At 38.8% G+C, this 19,191-nt stretch overlaps 1 protein-coding gene across 4 annotated transcripts in view; it reads left to right on the forward strand.

The window, feature by feature from the left end:
• DOCK4 (dedicator of cytokinesis 4) overlaps positions 1-19,191 on the forward strand; it is a 351,745-nt gene that overhangs the window by 186,756 nt on the left and 145,798 nt on the right. For all 4 annotated transcript variants that reach the window (XM_056573904.1, XM_056573906.1, XM_056573905.1 and 1 more), the window contains exons 18-24: positions 1,054-1,151; positions 1,231-1,314; positions 1,407-1,507; positions 2,526-2,607; positions 3,005-3,175; positions 4,389-4,581; positions 7,178-7,305. In XM_056573904.1, coding sequence (XP_056429879.1) covers positions 1,054-1,151; positions 1,231-1,314; positions 1,407-1,507; positions 2,526-2,607; positions 3,005-3,175; positions 4,389-4,581; positions 7,178-7,305 — 857 coding nt within the window. The remainder of the gene's footprint in view (positions 1-1,053; positions 1,152-1,230; positions 1,315-1,406; positions 1,508-2,525; positions 2,608-3,004; positions 3,176-4,388; positions 4,582-7,177; positions 7,306-19,191) is intronic.

Here is a 19,191-nt window from a genome sequence, read left to right on the forward strand (position 1 = left end):
ATTCTGCCATTGTGATCTTTTTTTTGTTGAGAAATATAGCGCAGCATGCAAGGCGGTTTTTACCTTCAAAACATTGGAAACTGAGTTCATTGGATGCTGTTTAGATTTCTATTAAGCAGCCTTTATACACATGTTAGCAGAGAATATATCTGCCCAAAAACCCTGTGCAAATTGTGCCACAATCATGCTTACATGACACCATTTGCAATGTGTTTATAGACAATTTAGCTCCTTCCTACAGGGGACAGGTTGCCTACCAAAAAGTGAGTGTGGCTAAGGTACAATGGGGCCTGGTTAAATGCGTTCAGAATGGTCAGGGTCCTCGACCAATCAAAACATTTGACATGTTTGCGTGATATCAAAGTTTTTTTTTTTACTTAATGCCAGCAACCCTTTAAAGGGTTATTCCAGCCATAGACATCTCATTCCCTATCCAAACCTTCTTATACCCTGTGATCTCTGTGCAGCACTGGCATTCTATGCCGGGCTGCTGCTCCAGTCTCGGAAAACTCTGTTTTCGGGGCTGGAGACGTGATGTTATGCCACGCCCCCTCATGACTCACACCACGCCTCCTCCATTCATGTCTATGGGGGAGGGCATGACGCAGAGGTTTCCGAGACTGGAGCAACAGCCCGGTATAAAATGCGGGTGCTGCACGGAGATCGTGAGGGGTCGCAGCGGCGGGTCCCCTTTATCAGACATCTTATCCCCTATCCTTTGAAAAGGGGATACGATGTCTGTGGCCGGAATAGACCTTTAAAACCATTTCTGTGGAAAATCCTGTTGTCACTTGCAAATAAGAAGAACAATACTAAGCGAAGTAGAACAATGACAATTAATCTGAAAGTTGAAAACCACTCTAAAGAAATGTTACTAGTGTTTTACTGTAACCATATTTTCTGATCGTTTGTTGTTTTTTATTTAGAAACGTTCCCATTCCAAAGGCATCTTTCTAACCACAATGGTTGTGTCTATTAGTAATGAATTGTTTAATGTCTATAATCTGAGCATGTAATGTTATTATATTTCTGCTGTTCTTTACTACTGCTTAGGGGACATGCTTGATCTGCTTAAATGGAGGATGCACCCTGATAAAATCCCAGGCTCATTGTCGAAGTTAAAGGAAATTGATGGTTCCGAAATTGTAAAGGTAAACTGCTTAGTGTGTAAGTTAATGATTGTGCCCTACAGTAATATGTAGCTAAACCAGCAATATTTTCCATTCACAGTTTCTGCAGGATACACTGGACACTTTATTTGGCATTTTGAATGAAAGTTCTCAGAAGTACAGCTCAAAAGTCTTTGACTGCTTGGTAAGTGCCGTAAGTAGTGTTGTCAGACTGTTAGAACTATTAAAGCCATTCTGATAGTTTACATTTCTTCTATTGATTTTTTTGTGTTTTAGGTTCATATAATAAATTTACTACAAGACAGTAAATTCCAGCACTTTAAACCCGTAATGGACACTTACATAGAAGGACATTTTTCAGGTGCCCTTGCTTACAGGTACATTATGAAAAAGGGAATTTTTTCTATACCATCCATTGCCCTAGATATGTATTGCAGCAGGAAGGATTGTCACTCTCTTGTTGTCTTTTGATGCAGAATTCCAAATGGAAATAGTAGCTATAAACTGTCTTATGGTTAAAACTCGTTTAAAATATTCACCAAAGCTCTCTGGGGGAAATGTGTCAATGCTTGTATGACAGTTTTCTGGCATAAAATAATTGAACATTTTTGTGCAAGACCCATTTTGTGGAAAGAAATGCAACATTTCCTCTGGTTTGTGTAAAAATCTGCTGCTATTTTACACTAGTTTTCTGGTAGCAGGATTGTTAAATATCCCCCCTAACCGTAAAACTTCTAGAGCAAACGACAAAAGACAGCTTTAAATTTTATTATGCGTATTTGGAAATGAAAACCAAACTTTGATTCACTGCTAAGGACAACTTTTCTAATAGTCTATATTACATCTAGTGTTGGCCATTGGGTTTGGATACAGGACACGGGGATGTAAACTGTGAGAGAGAGAATCTGTGTTATGGATCACCCTCTCATGCTGTGCATTTATAAGAACACTGTCATCGTTCCTTCAACTGAAGTGTAACTGTTATTTCAGAAAATGTTTGACATGTGAAAAGTTTTCATCATTGGGGGTCCAGGTGCTGAGACTCCCACCAATTTCTAAAATGAGCAGGAAGAAGTTAAGCACTGTTTATTTGGTTGATCAACTGGGCCCTTTTTCCCACCTGTTCTAGCATTCGATGGCACTATCAGCACCTGGACCCTCCACTGATGAAAACACTTGAACAATAAATATGCTCTTAGCTTCTATGTAGTATATGTTTGGCCCAAACATTTTTGCAGACCCTATTGGTAATGTAGAAAAAACATTTGTGCCTTCTAACTCTAAAACTGGTGTTATTTATTGCTAATTTACTATTTAATTTGCCTGTTTTAAGCTTTCTATGTTTACAAAAAAACAAACCAAAACAACTTTATAAGTTATCTTGTGACTTTCCAGAGACCTCGTAAAAGTGCTGAAATGGTATGTGGACCGAATAATTGAAGCTGAACGACAGGAGCATATCCAGGAGGTATTGAAGGTAATGAAAGTGAGAATATGAGGAACTTTTGTACTCATTTACATACAGGTTGATCTTTTCTTTACTGATTTTATGCTGCTTCACTTTGATGTGGTGATAATTGGCAATCGGCCTACTTTTGTACATTAATAACTGCACTTGCCAGGATCATGAAGAGACGGTAGCTTGGTTCATTATACTAGCTTTTCACTTACATGTATACGATTATAGGTTGTTGTCGTAGTCAAACAGGCGAAATCTTTTTAAAAACATAAAATCCTTAAAATAAGAGATGTAAAGTAATTTACATTCAGTTGTTGCAGTTTTTCTTTTAACTATGAATTATGCTATCTCATTGTGAATATTGTTACTATTGGAAAACATTGCAATGAACATTTTTTTTTCTTTAATATTATAGGCTCAAGAATATATTTTTAAGTATATTGTTCAATCACGGAAACTCTTTTCATTTGCAACTGGTGGACAAAATGAGGAAGAATTTCGCTGTAGTGTTCAAGAGCTTATGATGTCAATCCGTTTCTTCCTATCCAAAGAAAGCAAAGGAACCAGTGCCTTGTCTCAGTCACAGGTTGCCTGTTTATTTTTTAATTCTGTTAAAATGATTTGCTTTAATATTAGTAATCTTCTGCATGTGTATAGCAGTAATAGCTTACAATGCTTTTATGTTTAAAAGTTTTCTTCCTTGTGAAAAGATGTAAAACATGTTAACTGAAAGTTCTAGCCTGTCTACCACACCTCCGAAACATAGCCCCAAATAAGCTTAAATACTGTATCATTTTGTTCAAGCTTTACTTTAATATATCATTCTGTAATCAGTGTCATGTCATCAGTACTAATGCAAGTATACAAATGGTATACATATTCAAAATGTCCCAAAAACTTTGCTCAACAGCTGGGAACAATGATATAGTGGCATCTTATAGGGTCTTGTTGAGGTGCACCTTACACAACTCTTGATGTGGTATTTACTATGGATGGTTGTTGTTAGGGACTTAGGGGAGATACTGTTCTTCACTCTTCACATCTCTGCATAATGGTGTTAGTTGGCAGGCTCAGAATTATGTGGAACTATTAGGCTAGGTTCACACTACGGAATTTCCGCCTGCAATTTGAAATTGCAGGCAGAAATTCTGCTTACAAAAATGTGCCTTATATTGAATGAGTTTCCGTTCACAAATTCACTCTTCGGAATTTGTGAAGCGGAATTTTTGAATGGAAAATCCGCTTTAAAATTTCTGTCTGAAGAATGGCGTTGTTCATTCTTCAGGCAAAAATACTCGCGGAACACATTGCAGTCTATTGGAGACTGGAGTGTCCGCACTGTCCTAGCGCCAACTGATTCAGTGGGCGCTGGCAGCACTCGGAATCTCTGGGCAGAAATTTTCTGTACGGAGATTCCGCAGTGTGTACCTAGCCTTAATATGCAAGTTCACCTAAAACAACCGCAGTGACTCAGATAGCAGGCCTAAAAGTACCAGCATGAATCCTCCTTTCCTCCTATTCTTATAGATACGTAATTTATAAAGTAGAAATAAAAGAGTCCATCAAGTTCAATCGAAAACCCTACAGTGTAGAATGGGGCCCTCAGTGCAATCCCTTTAGATGTACCCCAAATAGAATTTTTATTTATTTATTTGTTATATTGCACATTAATTTATATGCAGGATAGAATGAGATTGATGAACATTTTCCATAGGTGGTAATTATCGCTCTGATAGATGTGAGATTCTAATCATTAGACTGTCCCCTGAGTATATTCTTGTCTTTCCATACTTCTCCAGGCTGTGTTTCTGAATTCTTTCCCAGCTGTATACTCAGAGCTGCTGAAACTATTTGATGTTCGGGAAGTGGCAAACTTGGTGCATGATACTCTGGGCAGTCTGCCAACAATCATGCATGCGGATGACTCCCTTCAGGAGGTCAAACTTCAATGCATTGCAAAGACAGTGGAAAGCGAGCTCTATAGCAATCCTGGTAAGAGTAGTAATATATATTCTGTATATAAAGGTATAATAGAGGGTGCTTGGAATTATTTATGACTGGTGTTTTATCTGGCACTGCAATAAAGGTCAAATGGAGGATACCTATTAAAACAAAAATTTAACATTGTGGTCAACTTTCTTAAAATCAGAGTCTCAGAGGAGTTCAATAACAATGGTGTAATATATTTGTATGATACTTCTCATGTAGCCAAGTAATTTTTTTTTATTTACTGTTGAAAGTCAAATTAGTGTGACCCTTATAGCCCCCAATTCATAGTATAGGGATGGCTCAAGCATCTTTATCTCTATTTCCATACGTTTCCCTCATTTTTGAAATTATGGTTTATAACAACAAAACCAGAAGTGTATCCACAAGAAAGTAGACATGTAAGGCTTTCTTTAATATCTCTCTCTTTACGATTCAGAACTGGGTTTAGGTTATAAAAATATATGGCACGTGCTGTGTGTTGCATTAGGGAGCCTACCAAGCTGGTGTAGAGAGTCTTATAGGCCAGGCAATGCTTCCATTAAAATAAATGGCTTTTCTCCACAAGGAAAAGCTCTTTGGTGCCAATGATAAAGCTTCCTAGGTGATCCTGAAGAGCCAGCAGTTTCTCATATGGAGGAGTGCTTCTTTTAATTCTTTAAATGTGTCTTTCTGATCTTCATTACATGATGACTTAGTATTTCATTAAAAAATGAAGATTGCAGCAAAATTCCACTAAAGACTATTTTCAGATCAAGTTTGATATTCATGTATGTTGTAGATTTCGTATGTGTTTTGGTTGTTTGTTTTCTCTCCAGGAAAGGTTTGGTCTATAGTCTTTATTAGCTTTATTTACTCAACCTTATAATTCTGTTGCTTTTCAATTAAATGAAATAATTGATTCCCAGGATAGTTTTGTGTATGCATTGAGGTGTGTTGCAAACCTTAATTTCAAAGCAAAATTAGCTTTGATTCAGTAATCCTTATGGCAACAGACATAAGCTTACTAAAGTGGGAAGATATCTCATCATCCTTAATGTTATTTATTATTCAACAATATAAAAACATTCAGCTTGCTTTGAGGGAACCTGTCACTATTTTAATGCTGTCCAAACCACAGGCAGCATAACATGTGGACAGGTTCCCTTATTACAGTGCTGCATTGTTCTCTACAAACTGCTACACTGTTTCAGTGGAATCATCAAGGTAACTTCAGTCAGGAACAGGGCTCCAAGTTATCGGTGGTCCTTGGTCTTGATTGATAGATCACTCCTTGTTTTCATATAGTAAGAATTCGAAAAAGCTGCTGGAGCCCTCCCTAATGACTTTAATCATTTTTAGTGTAAATTCCATTGCAAAAAAAATTCCTGCATTGTTTTAGTTGAAAACAATTGTAAAAGTCCATTGTTATTTTAATCAGTGGACTAAAATTGGAAGAAAATGATATGAAGGTATGATTGCAGTTTCGCATTTGGATGTCTGATACTGCCTCTTTCCCTAGCGCTTGTTCATCTCAGCTTTGTGTCTTGCTGAGAGCATGCGCACTTGGTGACATGGGTGAGAAGTCACCATGGAGCTGCCTCCACAGTCCACGGACCTGGGAAGCTTAGGTTTAAAGGGGTACTCCGGTCCGAAGACATCTTATCCCCTATCCTCAATCTCTCATGCAGAAACCCACCTGTGGCAGCTGCACAGAGCGATGTTCTCTCCATGTCTGAAGGGTCACAACTACGGGGCCGGAGTTTCATCATGACTCCGCCCCTTGTGACATCACGCCCTGCCCCCTCAATGCAAGTCTATGGAAGGGGGCATGACTGCCTTCCATAGATTATTTTGACATATGTAATGGTGATTTGCATTTGTCATCCAATATATCTCTCCTTTATGCCTCTCATATGTCATATGCTTTTTCACTATGTAAATATAAGGGGTATTCCCATCTTAGCTTGGTGTCCCCTATCCATGTTAGGTAACAACAAGCTGAACTGTGGGTTCAAATCACTGGAATACCTGTCAGTCCTAAGAACATGATGAAATTCTTAAATCATTCACAACACTTTGACTAAACCCGTTACATTTTAGTCAACTAATATTTGCTGGAGATTAAAATGACTAAAATACAACTAAAACTAAAGTGGCATTTAGTAAAAAGACTATGAAAAAAATGAAATCGAAATTTGCTATCAAAATTAACACTGCAATGGTGAGGGAGTGGCTAGAAAGACACACAGAGACACTCCAGAAGTTTGTTGTAGAAGTTATCTCTCCCCTTACTGCTTGATTCACAATTTACACTGCTCAGTACTGCTCTATAATATCCTAATGCTGCTGCTATTTTGCTCTCATAGAAATATTGGTTGAGCTAGGTTTCCACTTCTGTGGGTTGTGCAGTTAATAGAAGACATCATAGCAAGTCTTATAATTCCTCGGAATGTAGCTTTTCCTGAAATGTTTATTGTTAGTGACCATTTAAATAACTTTTCCAAAAAGTCCCATGCTCAATGAAAAAGCACATTATAGTCTGTCATTTGTTTGGATATGCTCTGCTTGCTGAATGCTTGAACTGACCTGTATAATAATATGGAATGTGTTCTCATTTTAGAGTCCCGGTTTATTCTCCTCCCTGTCGTCCTCCACCACCTCCACATGCATCTACAGGAGCAGAAAGATCTTGTAATGTGCGCACGTATCCTTAGCAACATGTTTTGTCTAAGCAAGAAAAACAGCTCTGTAAGTAATTGCAAGACTCTTATTATATACATTAACATACAGCATGCTCATAAGTAATCCAGACTGTAAACCATTTCCATAGGAATCTATATATAGAAGACATACACTGCAGGTGCTGGGCATACAGCTGTAAAGCTATCATTTTTGGCCCGCCTCAATTTTATTAAATAACATGGTTTAGTGTTAGTCCTTATATCTAATTTCTAATTACTCATCACAACTTCACTAACATAATGCAGAGAATTTCTCCTTACATGCTGGGCCTTATGTGTTCCTTGTGAAATAAACAGGGTCACTCACCATTGCTGTATGTACTACCATCCTATAGTGAAGACAAATAGATGCCAAAAACAGTGGATTCACAGTTAAGATTCTTTAAATAAACACAATTTTTTTGTCCGATATAGTGCAGAACAGACTATTATTATTAAAGTAGACATGTGAGCAGGAAAAACGGGTGTAAAAAAGCACATGGCTAGATAGGGTTATTCATCAGAAATCCAGGCATACATTTTTTATCTCCATAGTCCTTTCCAGCCTTATCGTTATTGTCCAAATGAGGCTGAACAGCTAGGGGAGCCCATGTAAGGCCATCTCATCACTTCTTTATTAATCAAATAGGACATGGGTGTTGACTACTCCAGCCCATCAAGAGCTCAGATAACGCCTCCTGGACACTTGTGCATAATTACCAAAAGGCTTATATCTTGGTACTGGAAAGCACTATGGAGATTTTACAAAAAAAAGGGTATGCCAGAATCCTGATCACTAGTCCTATCTAGCGATCATGTGCTTATTTATGTTTTTTTGCAGATTATAATGTAGAGGCTTTTTTAAATGCTTTGTGTATACATATTTCAGTTAATGTTCCATAGCTGGGCCATCCACCATCTTGGCTACTTCTTCCCTCTGACATGGTTTTCCTAACACAGTTCCTTTTGCAGCACCCACATTTTACATTTTTACATTTATGCTTCTCCCGCTTTTTGAGTCAACACATTTTACTTTCTATGTTGAGTCCTATCTTAGGGCAGCAATTAATAAGAGTTCTGTGAATTGTTACTTTCTGTCATTCAATTATAAATCATCCCTAACTCACACTGCAGAATGTCCAATGTATACGGTGTCCATTTTAGGACATCGTCAGTCGTCAGCCGTACCTCCTTCCTCCTTCAGGCAAAACAGCATCCTGCCTCCTCCCTCAGACCAATCTCAGTTAGGCGTCAGCCGCAACTCCCTCCTACCTCCTTTGTCATCCTAAAGTCTCTCATCCAAAACTCCATCATCCTAAAGTCTCTCATCCAAAACTCCGTCATCCCTCAGACGAAAAACCTTCCTGCCGTGTAGCAGAGCTGAGTCAGTGTCGGCTCTCTGCTATACGGGTTCTGCTGTACATGCTATTCAATGTCGGCTCTGCTATACACTGCTGTGCAGCGTCGGCTCTGTAATGCATCTGAGGGAGAATCGTCTGAGGCATGACGGCGCTTTGGATGAGGGAGTTGTGGCTGAAGGATGACAGAGATTGGTGTGAGGGAGGAGGCGGGACGCCGGTTCGCCTGACGGAGAACCCAGTTGCGACTGATGGTGATTGGTCCGAGGGAGGAGGCGGGATGCTGTTTTGCCTGACGGAGGTATGGCTGATGACTGACGATGTCCTAAAATGAGCACCGTAAATGTATACTATATGATGCCACTTCACTCAGCTTTTGAAAGCTGACAGGAAGAAATCTGTCAATCATAAACAGGAGGCAGAGGATGAAGCCCATGGCTTAAAGATAGTTATGAAATTTGCTGACCTGTTTCCTTTTTCTGCTACATGTAAATGCTGTATGTTCATAGTTCAATGTATTTTTATGACATGCAGCTTCACAGAGCTTTCCCATGCCTCTTACTTGTGTTTGAAAGGTTACTACGGTATATGCCCCTATGTGGGGAGAACAGCATGAAGCTGCATTTCAAAGGCTAAATAGCGCTTACAGGTGGCAGAAACAATGTAGGAGGGGGAAATAACTGCAACTAATCGCTATAGGAACTTGTCTGCTTATTGCACTGGTCCTTTTGGATAGGGCAAAAATGAGCAGCATCCCGCTGAGAAAAGGAAAATGGAGCTTGTGTAGGAGGGTAACTGTCTGAGAACTAGAGGTGAGGCTCAATAGATAGCGATGTAATTCTCTGCATCACATAAAGTCAGCCACACAGGGGAGACTGACTGCTGTGTTACAAAGAACAGCAAGCTCTGGACTGGTGGTCCGCCTGGAATAGCTGTCCATAAATGGGTTTTGAAACTTATGGATGCAACTGAGCTGGGAAGAAACAAATTACAATTGTAATTTATTGCTAGTGACTTAGAATTATACGTCCAAAAATAGTTGGAATGCTTCATTATCTCCTTAATATGTACTGCAAAGGCTTAATGGCTTCACAGTGTCCAGGTACATCATGATGACTGTCTAGGAGCAGAAGCTGTGCCTGAGTGATCCACATTAGGAGCCCAGCTGTGATTGACATTGGGGTTCCCCCTGTAACAGCTTGTATGAGAGAAAGCTGAGATCCTGGTTGTTTAACTCCTTTAAAGTTTTGGTAAATAGCACTCGCAACCTCTTGCAAGCTTGATGGAGTACTCCCTCTGTCTCTCTATCAGTGTACTACAGAGCATATGTGGAGTGCCATTAGGTTAACATGGTAACAAAGGCCCCTCAGTCTGCCATAGGGAAATGCCTGTAGAATTGCATTTCAGTGTAACACTATGCCGCATTATGTAGGCAAATACTGTGAAGTGTTTGTAACCTCTGATCTTAACTATTATAATTATTATGTTTTCTTGGGTGTTATTCATGGCTGCCTAAAAAGGAGTCTATTAAATGCCAGTATGAAAAGAAGTCTATTAAATGCCAGTATGAAAATAGCATTTCATGTCTCACAACACAGAATCAAGTGTAATGATATGGAAGACATTATGTATATTATACACTGTTCTGGTATATAATGCAAGAGAAAAAATGAACATTGCACTCACCACAAACTGCTGTTTTAATGAAGTCGCGGGGAGGACATAAGGAGGGAGAGGGAAGGGAATACAGACATCAGCTCTGTGGAGCTGAAAGGTAGCGCAGATCAACTGCTTGTTCACACCTTTTTCTCCTGCAACATATATATTTTGCTCAGTATTTCCTGCACGTTAGAACCTCCAATCACTGCTCATTAAAGGCTCCCTATACCGGACTAACGAACTCACTCCGGTACACATTGACTCTTTAGTGCCGAATCGCTCTGCTCTATTCATTTATTGTATACACTGTTCTGGTGCTTTTGACTACTATGTACAGATTTGAAAGTAAATTGAAAGAAAAATTTGCAATTCTGACTTTTTTTTTAGCGACTTCAAATTCTTCCCGCTCTAATTTTTGCACCATTTTGCAGTACATTTATTGTTTGACCATTAGTAATTATTTTACTGGTAAAATTAGAAAAAAAAGGCAATTCTGCTACATTTTTTTATTTTATTTCTTCTGACCTCACGCATGATGCAGTTTCAGTTTAATAATTGCTTATAAAAGGCCCCTATGCTAGCTAAAAAAGTATGCAAGAAAGTAAAAAAAATGTTTTAAACAATCGTTTAATTCCTTAGGGACACAGTGTTTTTCTATTCTTGCACTTAAGTTTTTTCCTCCTCACCTTCTAAAAATCAACGCTTTCAGACCAACAGACCTATATAAGGACTTGTTTTATGCGCTACCAATTTGACTTTGTAATGCATGAGTTATTTTACCACGGCGAAACCAAAAAATAATTATTTGTGGGACAAAATTGAATTTTATTTTTGTTTTTTTTAGTAACTTCCGTTTCTATGCAGTGCACTTTTCGGTAAACGTTACACCTTATCTTTATTCTCTAGGTCCATACAAATAAAATGATACACAACTTATATAAGTTTGATTTTGTTTTACTTCTGTTAAAAATTTATAACTTTGTGCACAAAAATTAGTACATTTAAAATTGTCCTTTTCTTACCCCTATACATTTTTTATTTTTCCGTATTCAGGGATGGGTAAGGGCTCATTTTATGTGCCATGATGTGTAGCTTTTATCTGTACTATTTGCATGTTTTGATGGGACTTTTTGATCGCTTTTTACCCTTTTTGTTTATAGGGTATACAAAATTACCAAAAATACGCAATTTTGGATTTTTTTATGTTTTTTATTATAGTTCTGACATTTATACACACAGCGATACCACATATATTTATTTTTGTTTATATTTTTTTATGGTAAAAAGGGGGTGAGTCAAACTTTTATTAGGGAAGGGGTTAATTCACGTTTATAAACTTTTTTTGTTACACCTTTTTTTTAGTCCCCATAGGGGACTACTACATGCAATCCTCGGATTGCATACACTGTTCAATGCTATGCCATAGCATAGCATTGATCAGTGTTATCGGTGCTCTATTGCTCCAGGCTGCTGAAGCTTCCCGGAGCATCAGAGCACAGATTGGCCCCTTCTGCCATCCTCTCAGCTTATTGGGACACCAAGGTGTTACCGCGGTGGTCCCCATCCACTCCGTTGAGCTACCGGGAATTATTTAAATTTTATTTTAGACACCGCAATCAACTTTGATCGTGGCGTCTAAGGGGTTAATGCCAGGCATCACCATGACTGGTGATGTCTGGCATTAGACACAGGTCCCAGCCACCTGGACCACCCCGCTATGATGCGGGCTCAGCTCCTAAGCTCGCGTCATAGAAGGGGAGCGGGTGCAAGGTGTACAGGTGCGCCCTACATCCTTAAGAGGTTAAATTGTTTGAATTGTACTGACCCAAAGAATAAATTTAGCATGTCGGTACCATATGGTGAACTGGGTAAAAATTATTGTTGTCATACACTGCGCTTCGGCCGCTAGTACCGTCCGTGAGCGCAGGGTCACTGAATCCCCTGCTGGCGGGACTGGGATTCGCATAGCGGGACACGCCCACATGCGAGTCCCAGCCCGTCACCCACCATGCTCCGCTGCCACCTCTTCCTCTGTGTCTCAGCTCCGGCGTGCGCGTCCCCGCCTCCTAGGGCACGGGCGCGTCAGAGCTCTGAAATATAAAGGGCCAGTACACCCTTAATTAGTTGTTGCACCTGACGCCACATTATAAGTCCCCGCAAATCCCACACTTCCCTGCTGGATCTTCACTGCCATTTGCCTGAGCTTAAGTGTTCCATACTGTCTGTTTGCCTTGCCCGTGTTCTGACCCTTCCGCTATGTTATTTGACTCCGAACCTTTGCCGCCTGCCTTGACCTTCTGCTAAGTCCGACTACGCCTCTGCCTCATCCTACTGTACTTCGCCTCACCCAGCTACCTGTGTGGTAGAGTCGTATCAGGGGTATCGACCTGGGTGTTGCCTGCCGCAGCAAATCCATCCTGCCTTGCGGCAGGCTCTGGTGTACACCAGCGGCACCTTAGACTTTGCTCCCTGATACGGCCCGTGTCATCAGCCACACAGGTCAGTGGATCCACATCCAGCATCGTTACAATTGCGTCACACAATTGGAAAAAAAAAAAAAAATCTAAAAATTACCTTTTTAAATTTTTTATTTTTCGGGCTTTGTTGTACATTATATGGTAAAATGAAGGATGCTAGGAAAAAGTACAGCTTGTCCTGCAAAACGTGAACCCTAAGGTAGCATAAAATGGAAACCATCTCATTTCTTTTCTGAGGCATTTTTATTATCCTGGAAGAAATTTTATTCCACTGGTCTGCAAAAAAAATGTTGTCAGCTTTTACCATTATTAGTTCTGATGATTATTGGTGGAAAAAATTTGCATGTGCAAAGTAAAAACTGTATATGGTTTCCCGTATGGAACCTTATACATGTGCGTTTCTCATTGACGTCCATGTTAAAAAAAAAAAAACTTATGCGGTTGCAGTACAGTTTTTAAACCGGAGATAAAACCATGGTCAACCGCATACGGTTTAAAAACCGTACTGCAACCGCATACTTTTTTTTTAACATGGACGTCAATGGGAAACGCACATGTATACCGTTCCATGCGGGAAACCGTATACAGTTTTTACTTTGTACATGCGCATTTGAATCCTAAAGTCCCTAATCAAAACCCCTTCCATTAAAAATTTACAACATTTTCAAAAACATATTTTTTTTTTGTTATAAAGACCGACGGAACCGTATGCACTTTCAAAAACAGTATACGGTTTAAAAACGCGTTCGGTTAAATTTTTTTCCTATACGGTTCCATCCGTTTTTTTTGCCATACGGTTTTCTTTAGAAAAACTGATTGAAAACAGTATGGCAAAAACGTGGTGTGAACCCAGCCTTACTCGGTCCTCAGCAACCAATCCGTATCATCGGAAAAGTAGATTGATCAGTGGAAAAAACTGAATATTAAAGGGGTACTCTTTTTTTTTTTTTTTTTTTTTTTTAAATCAACTGGTGACACAAAGTTAAACAGATTTGTAAATTACTTCTATTAAAATATCTTAATCCTTCCTGTACTTATTAGCTGCTGAATACTACAGCATTTCATACTCCGTTTGAAACATAGAGCTGTCTGCTGACATCATGAGCACAGTGCTCTCTGCTGACATCTCTGTACATTTTAGGAACTGTCCAGGGTAAAAGGAAATCCCCATAGCAAAAATATGCTTTTCTGGACAGTTCATAAAATGGACAGAGATGTCAGCAGAGAGCACTGTGCTCGTGATTTCAGCAGACAGTTCTGTGTTTCAAAAAGAGAAGAATTTCCGCTGTAGTATTCAGCAGCTAATAAGTACAGGAAGGATTAAGATTTTTTAATAGAAGTAATTTACAAATCTGTTTAACTTTCTGGCACCAGTTGATTAAAAAAAACAAAAAAAAAACGGAGTACCCCTTTAAAAAATACCACCCATGAGAGATGTCTGTTATTCCTTCAGTATGTTAGATGTACTAGATAGGTAAAGTTGTTATTAATATGCTGTAAGCAGCATTTTACTATGATCATTTTCTTTTAACTTGTGGCTTATCTGGCTCTATGTTTTTTTATGAATTCATGTCCAAACATTAGAGAAAAAAAAGATCTTGGTACAGGCAAGCCAAAAAATAGCAAATGTGTAAAACAAAAATATAATAAACTTTCAAGATACACTTGAAGGAGAGTAATATCCTGGTGTATGTTGTGGTTGTTTTTAAATATTTGTTTTTACACAATTTAGAGGTTCCTATACCTCCAGCTTTTGAAAATGAGTGAGAAAAAAAAAGCTACACAAACCGTGAGCCCTGCACTTGTTTCCTGTGTAAGCTGTGGGGGGTCTGCCTATAGCAAGATGAGGGAGGTGCGTGCCTATAGCAAAATGAGGGAAGATCACACTAAAGCATGGCTCTCTGACCTGAGGAGAAGGGAGTGTGATGTGTTATTTACTGTAGACACAAGTCATCATATGTAATAAGATCTACTGGACTTCCTGTCTGGAGGAAACCCAAGAGAAACAGGGTATGTGCTCAGCAAAGATTATACTTTACATTGCAAAGTTATATAACTAACATGTACAACTATATAAAGGTAATATCATTTGACTTAAGTTGTCATTTAATTTCTGACATGTCTGTGACATTTTAAAACTAATAAAATATAAATGACACACTTTAAAGAGGTGGGAGGGCTAAACTGCTTGCAGACACATCTCCACGGACAGATACTTTTGAGTGATGTGCACAGGCAAGTTGTATTTTTTCCGGAAATTTACACAAATGTATGTAAAAAATGCTGCCAAATTCTTGAGTAATTTTCTCAAAAAAAAAAAAACTGGCTAAACTGGCTTACATGCTATACACCACGTTTAATATATGTTCTAAACACTGTTTCAGTTTTGTCTGACAAAGGGGCTGTGGCTTCAGTGAATGGCTGTGAATAATTTCACAATATTTCTGGCACAAGATTCTTACAAAGTTTAAGACAACTAAGCTGACGTCCCAGGTCATAGATAAAGGCAGAAATTTTCAACTTAACACTTTTTCCCCAAAAAAGTTACAGATTTCTCTTGTGTGAGTTGGTGACCATGAAGCAGGAGGGCAAGGATGTTAAGGATAAATACAATGTATTTGAAAAATACTTAGTTTCTCATCATCCTACACTAGATACCCTATAATAAGATTGTGAAAATCGAATTTTAGAATTTTTAAAAAATGTACAAAAATTAAAAACTTTCATTTTGCATTGACATTGCTCTCACATTTCTTGATCATCTCTGAGATGTTTCTACACATTGATTGGAGTCACCTGATTGGACAGGATTTGAAAAGACAAACTATAATCTTTATAAGGCCTCACAGCTGAAAATGCATGTCAGATCAAAATCCTAGCCATGAGTAGGAAATAGCTGTCTGTATGACTCGGGGATACGATTGTGTGATGGTCTGAAGAAGGATGCAAAACCTTATGCTGCACTGAAAGTTATCTTTATTTTTAAATGGGAGGTTTGGAACAACCAGGTCTCTTCCTATGGCTGGTTGCCCCACCAAACTAAGTAATTGGGGGAGAAGGACCCTAGTAGGAGAGGTGATCAATAACCTTCTGGTTATTCTGATTGCACTCAAAAGATGACCTGTGTGCAAATGTAAGAAAGTTCCATAAGGTGTACTATCACTGCAGCACTCCACCAATCTTGGCTTTGGCAGAGTTTCGCCTGCCTGGTGTTTGTGGAACCAAGAAAAAAAAAGAAAAGGAAATAAAGGACTCTCATACCGTGAGAAGCAAGATTCTCTGGTCTAATGAAAGTAAGATTGACATTTTAGGCCTAAATTGTGTTATGTCTAGGGGAAATCAGCAGGTAGTTGCAGCATCATACTGTGGAGGTGTTTTATTGCAAATGAGACAGGGATACTGCTTGGGGTTGATGGAAAGCTTGAATAGGCACTGTCAGATAAAAAAACCAAAAAAAAAACCTTTTATATGTTGTACATCTTGGCAAAACATTAACCTTTCTAATAATCTTCATTAGAAATTTGTATTTCCTTTTTATAGAAATCATGGTTTATAAAATCATGGCTTTGTCCAAGCTGAAGCACCGGCATGGACAAAGTCCAGTAAGTGAGGGTGGGATAGTAATCCTCTAATGGCGAGCACAGAGGAGTGCTATCAGACAGAAGAGAGCACAGAGGAGTCCTATCAGACAGGAGAGAGCACAGAGGAGTGCTAGCCCACCCTCACATACTGGACTTTGTCCATGCCTGTGCTTCAGCTTGGAAAAAGCCATGATTTTATAAGTCATGAATTTTTTTTATAACCCCTTTAGGACCCGGGGTTTTTCTGTTTTTACCTTTAAAAAATCATAACTCTTTCAATTTTGCACCTAAAAATCCATATGATTGCTTATTTTTTGCGCCACCAATTCTACTTTGTAATGACTTCAGTCATTTTACCCAAAAATCTACGGCGAAACGGAAAAAAAAATTATTGTGAGACAAAATTGAAAAAAAAAAAAACGCCACAGTACATTTTTCAGTAAAAATGACACCTTAGCTTTATCCTGTAGGTCCATACGGTTAAAATGATACCCTACTTATGTAGGTTGGATTTTGTCACACTTCTGGAAAAAATCATAACTACATGCAGGAACATTTATTACGTTTAAAATTGTCAACTTCTGACCCCTATAACTTTTAAATTTTTCCGCTTATGGGGCGGTATGAGGGCTCATTTGCGCCGTGATCTGAAGTTTTCAGCAGTACCATTTTTGCATTGATAGGACTTATTGATCGCTTTTTATTCATTTTTTCATGATCTAAAAAGTGACCAAAAATGCACTATTTTGGACTTTGGATTTTTTTTTTGCTCATACGCTATTGACCGTGCAGTTTAATTAACAATATATTTTTATAATTTGGACATTTCCGCACGCGGCGATACCACATATTTTTATTTTTATTTACACAGTTTTCTTTTTTTTTTATGGGAAAAGGGGGTGATTCAAACTGTTGTTAAATGATGTTGTTAAATGATCTTTATTCACTTTTTTTCCACTTTTTTTTTTGCATTGTTATAGCTTCCATAGGGACCTATAACACTGCATACACTGATCTTTTACATTGATCAGTGGTTTCTCATAGGAAACCATTGATCGATGATTCTGCAGCTTGATTGCTCATGCCTGGATCTCGGGCACTGAGCAGTCATTCGGCGATCGGACAGCATGGAGGCAGGGAGGGATCCTCCGGCTTTCTTGTAAGCTGTTCAGGATGCCGCGATTTCTCCGAGGCAATCCCGAACAGCTCCCTGAGCTAACCGGCATGGTTTTACTTTCACTTTAGACGCGGCGTTCAACTTTGAACTCCGCGTCTAAAGGGTTAATAGCGCGCGGCACCGCAATCAGTGCTGCGCGCTATTAGCCACGGGTCCCGGCCGTTGTTAGAGGCCGGGCCAGACCCACTATGACGCGCTTTATTGAACGGGAGCGGACTCATGACGTACCGGTACGTCATGGGTCCTTAAGGGGTTAAAAGTTAAGAACATTTTCCTAAGGCGTATATTACAAAGGTTATTGTTTTGCCAAGATGTGTAACATATAAAAAGCTAATTTCTTCCAAAAACAGTACCACTTCTGTCCTCAGGTTGTGTGTTGAATTGCAGCTCAGTTCAATTGAGCTAAATGGAGCCAAGTTGTAATACCGCACACAACCTGAGGACAGAGGTGGTGCTGTTTTTGTATCCCTGGATAACCCCTTTAATGAAGCAAAGTATGCAGTATTTCTAATGAAAACCTCATCCAGAGTGATCTGGCTCTTAGACTGGGCCACAGGTTTACCTTTCAACAAGACAATGATCCTAAGCATACAGCCAAGACCACACAGGAGTGACTTAGAGACAACTGTGAATGTCCTTGTCTGTGAATGTCCTTGAGTGGCCCAGCCAGAGTTCTGTCTTGAACTCAATAGGACATCTCTGGAGAGCTTCAGAGATCTGCAGAGGAAAATGGCAGAAAATCCCCAAATCCAGAAGTGAAAATCTTGTGGTATCATACCTTAGAAGACTAGAGGCCTGTAACGCTGCCAAAGGTGCTTCAACTAAGTACTAAGTAAAAGGTCTGAATACTTACGTCAATGCAATATATTTTTTTTTCAATAACTAACAAAGATTTATAACATTGTTTTCTCGTTTTTTTCATTACTGAGGGCCGCAACATAACAAAATGTGAAAAAAGTGAAAGGGTCTGAAAACTTTTCAGAATGCACTGTCTATGGCAGCAATATCTTTGCCATATGTCTTGCTTTACTTTACTTTGTACAATTTGGTAACATACAGAAGCATGGACTATTTTTTGGATTTTTATGTGATTACCTGTTCATTCTGCAGATCTACTATTGAAGAGTTATTTTTCTTTTACAGCATGATTACCTTTTTAAGACCAACAGTGAATAACATGTTCATCAGAAAATGTAATCTGAAAGCCAGCTTTACACTGTATGATAAAGTTCAGTTTTGCTCAATTTAGAGTAATCTCATAACCCTTACAAATTCCTGTTTAAAGGGGCACTTGGTGAAAAACAAATGTTTTCAAATTATCTTAAAGGGATACTCCGGTGAAAACCTTTTTTCTTTTAAATCAACTGGTGCCAGAAAGTTAAACATATTTGTAAATTACTTCTATTAAAAAATCTTAATCCTTCCAGTACTTATTAGCTGCTAAATGCTACAGAGGAAATTCCTTTCTTTTTGGAACACTGATGACATCACGAGCACAGTGCTCTCTGCTGACATCTCTGTCCATTTTAGCAACCGTGCATAGCAGATGTATGCTAAGGGCAGCATGGTGGTTTAGTGGTTAGCACTGCTGCCTTGCAGTGCTGGGGCCTTGGGTTCAAATCCCACTAAGGACAACAATAAATAAATAAAGACTTATTATTA

Source organism: Hyla sarda, chromosome 4, assembly GCF_029499605.1.
Source record: "Hyla sarda isolate aHylSar1 chromosome 4, aHylSar1.hap1, whole genome shotgun sequence".
In the NCBI taxonomy this organism is placed as follows: domain Eukaryota; kingdom Metazoa; phylum Chordata; class Amphibia; order Anura; family Hylidae; genus Hyla; species Hyla sarda.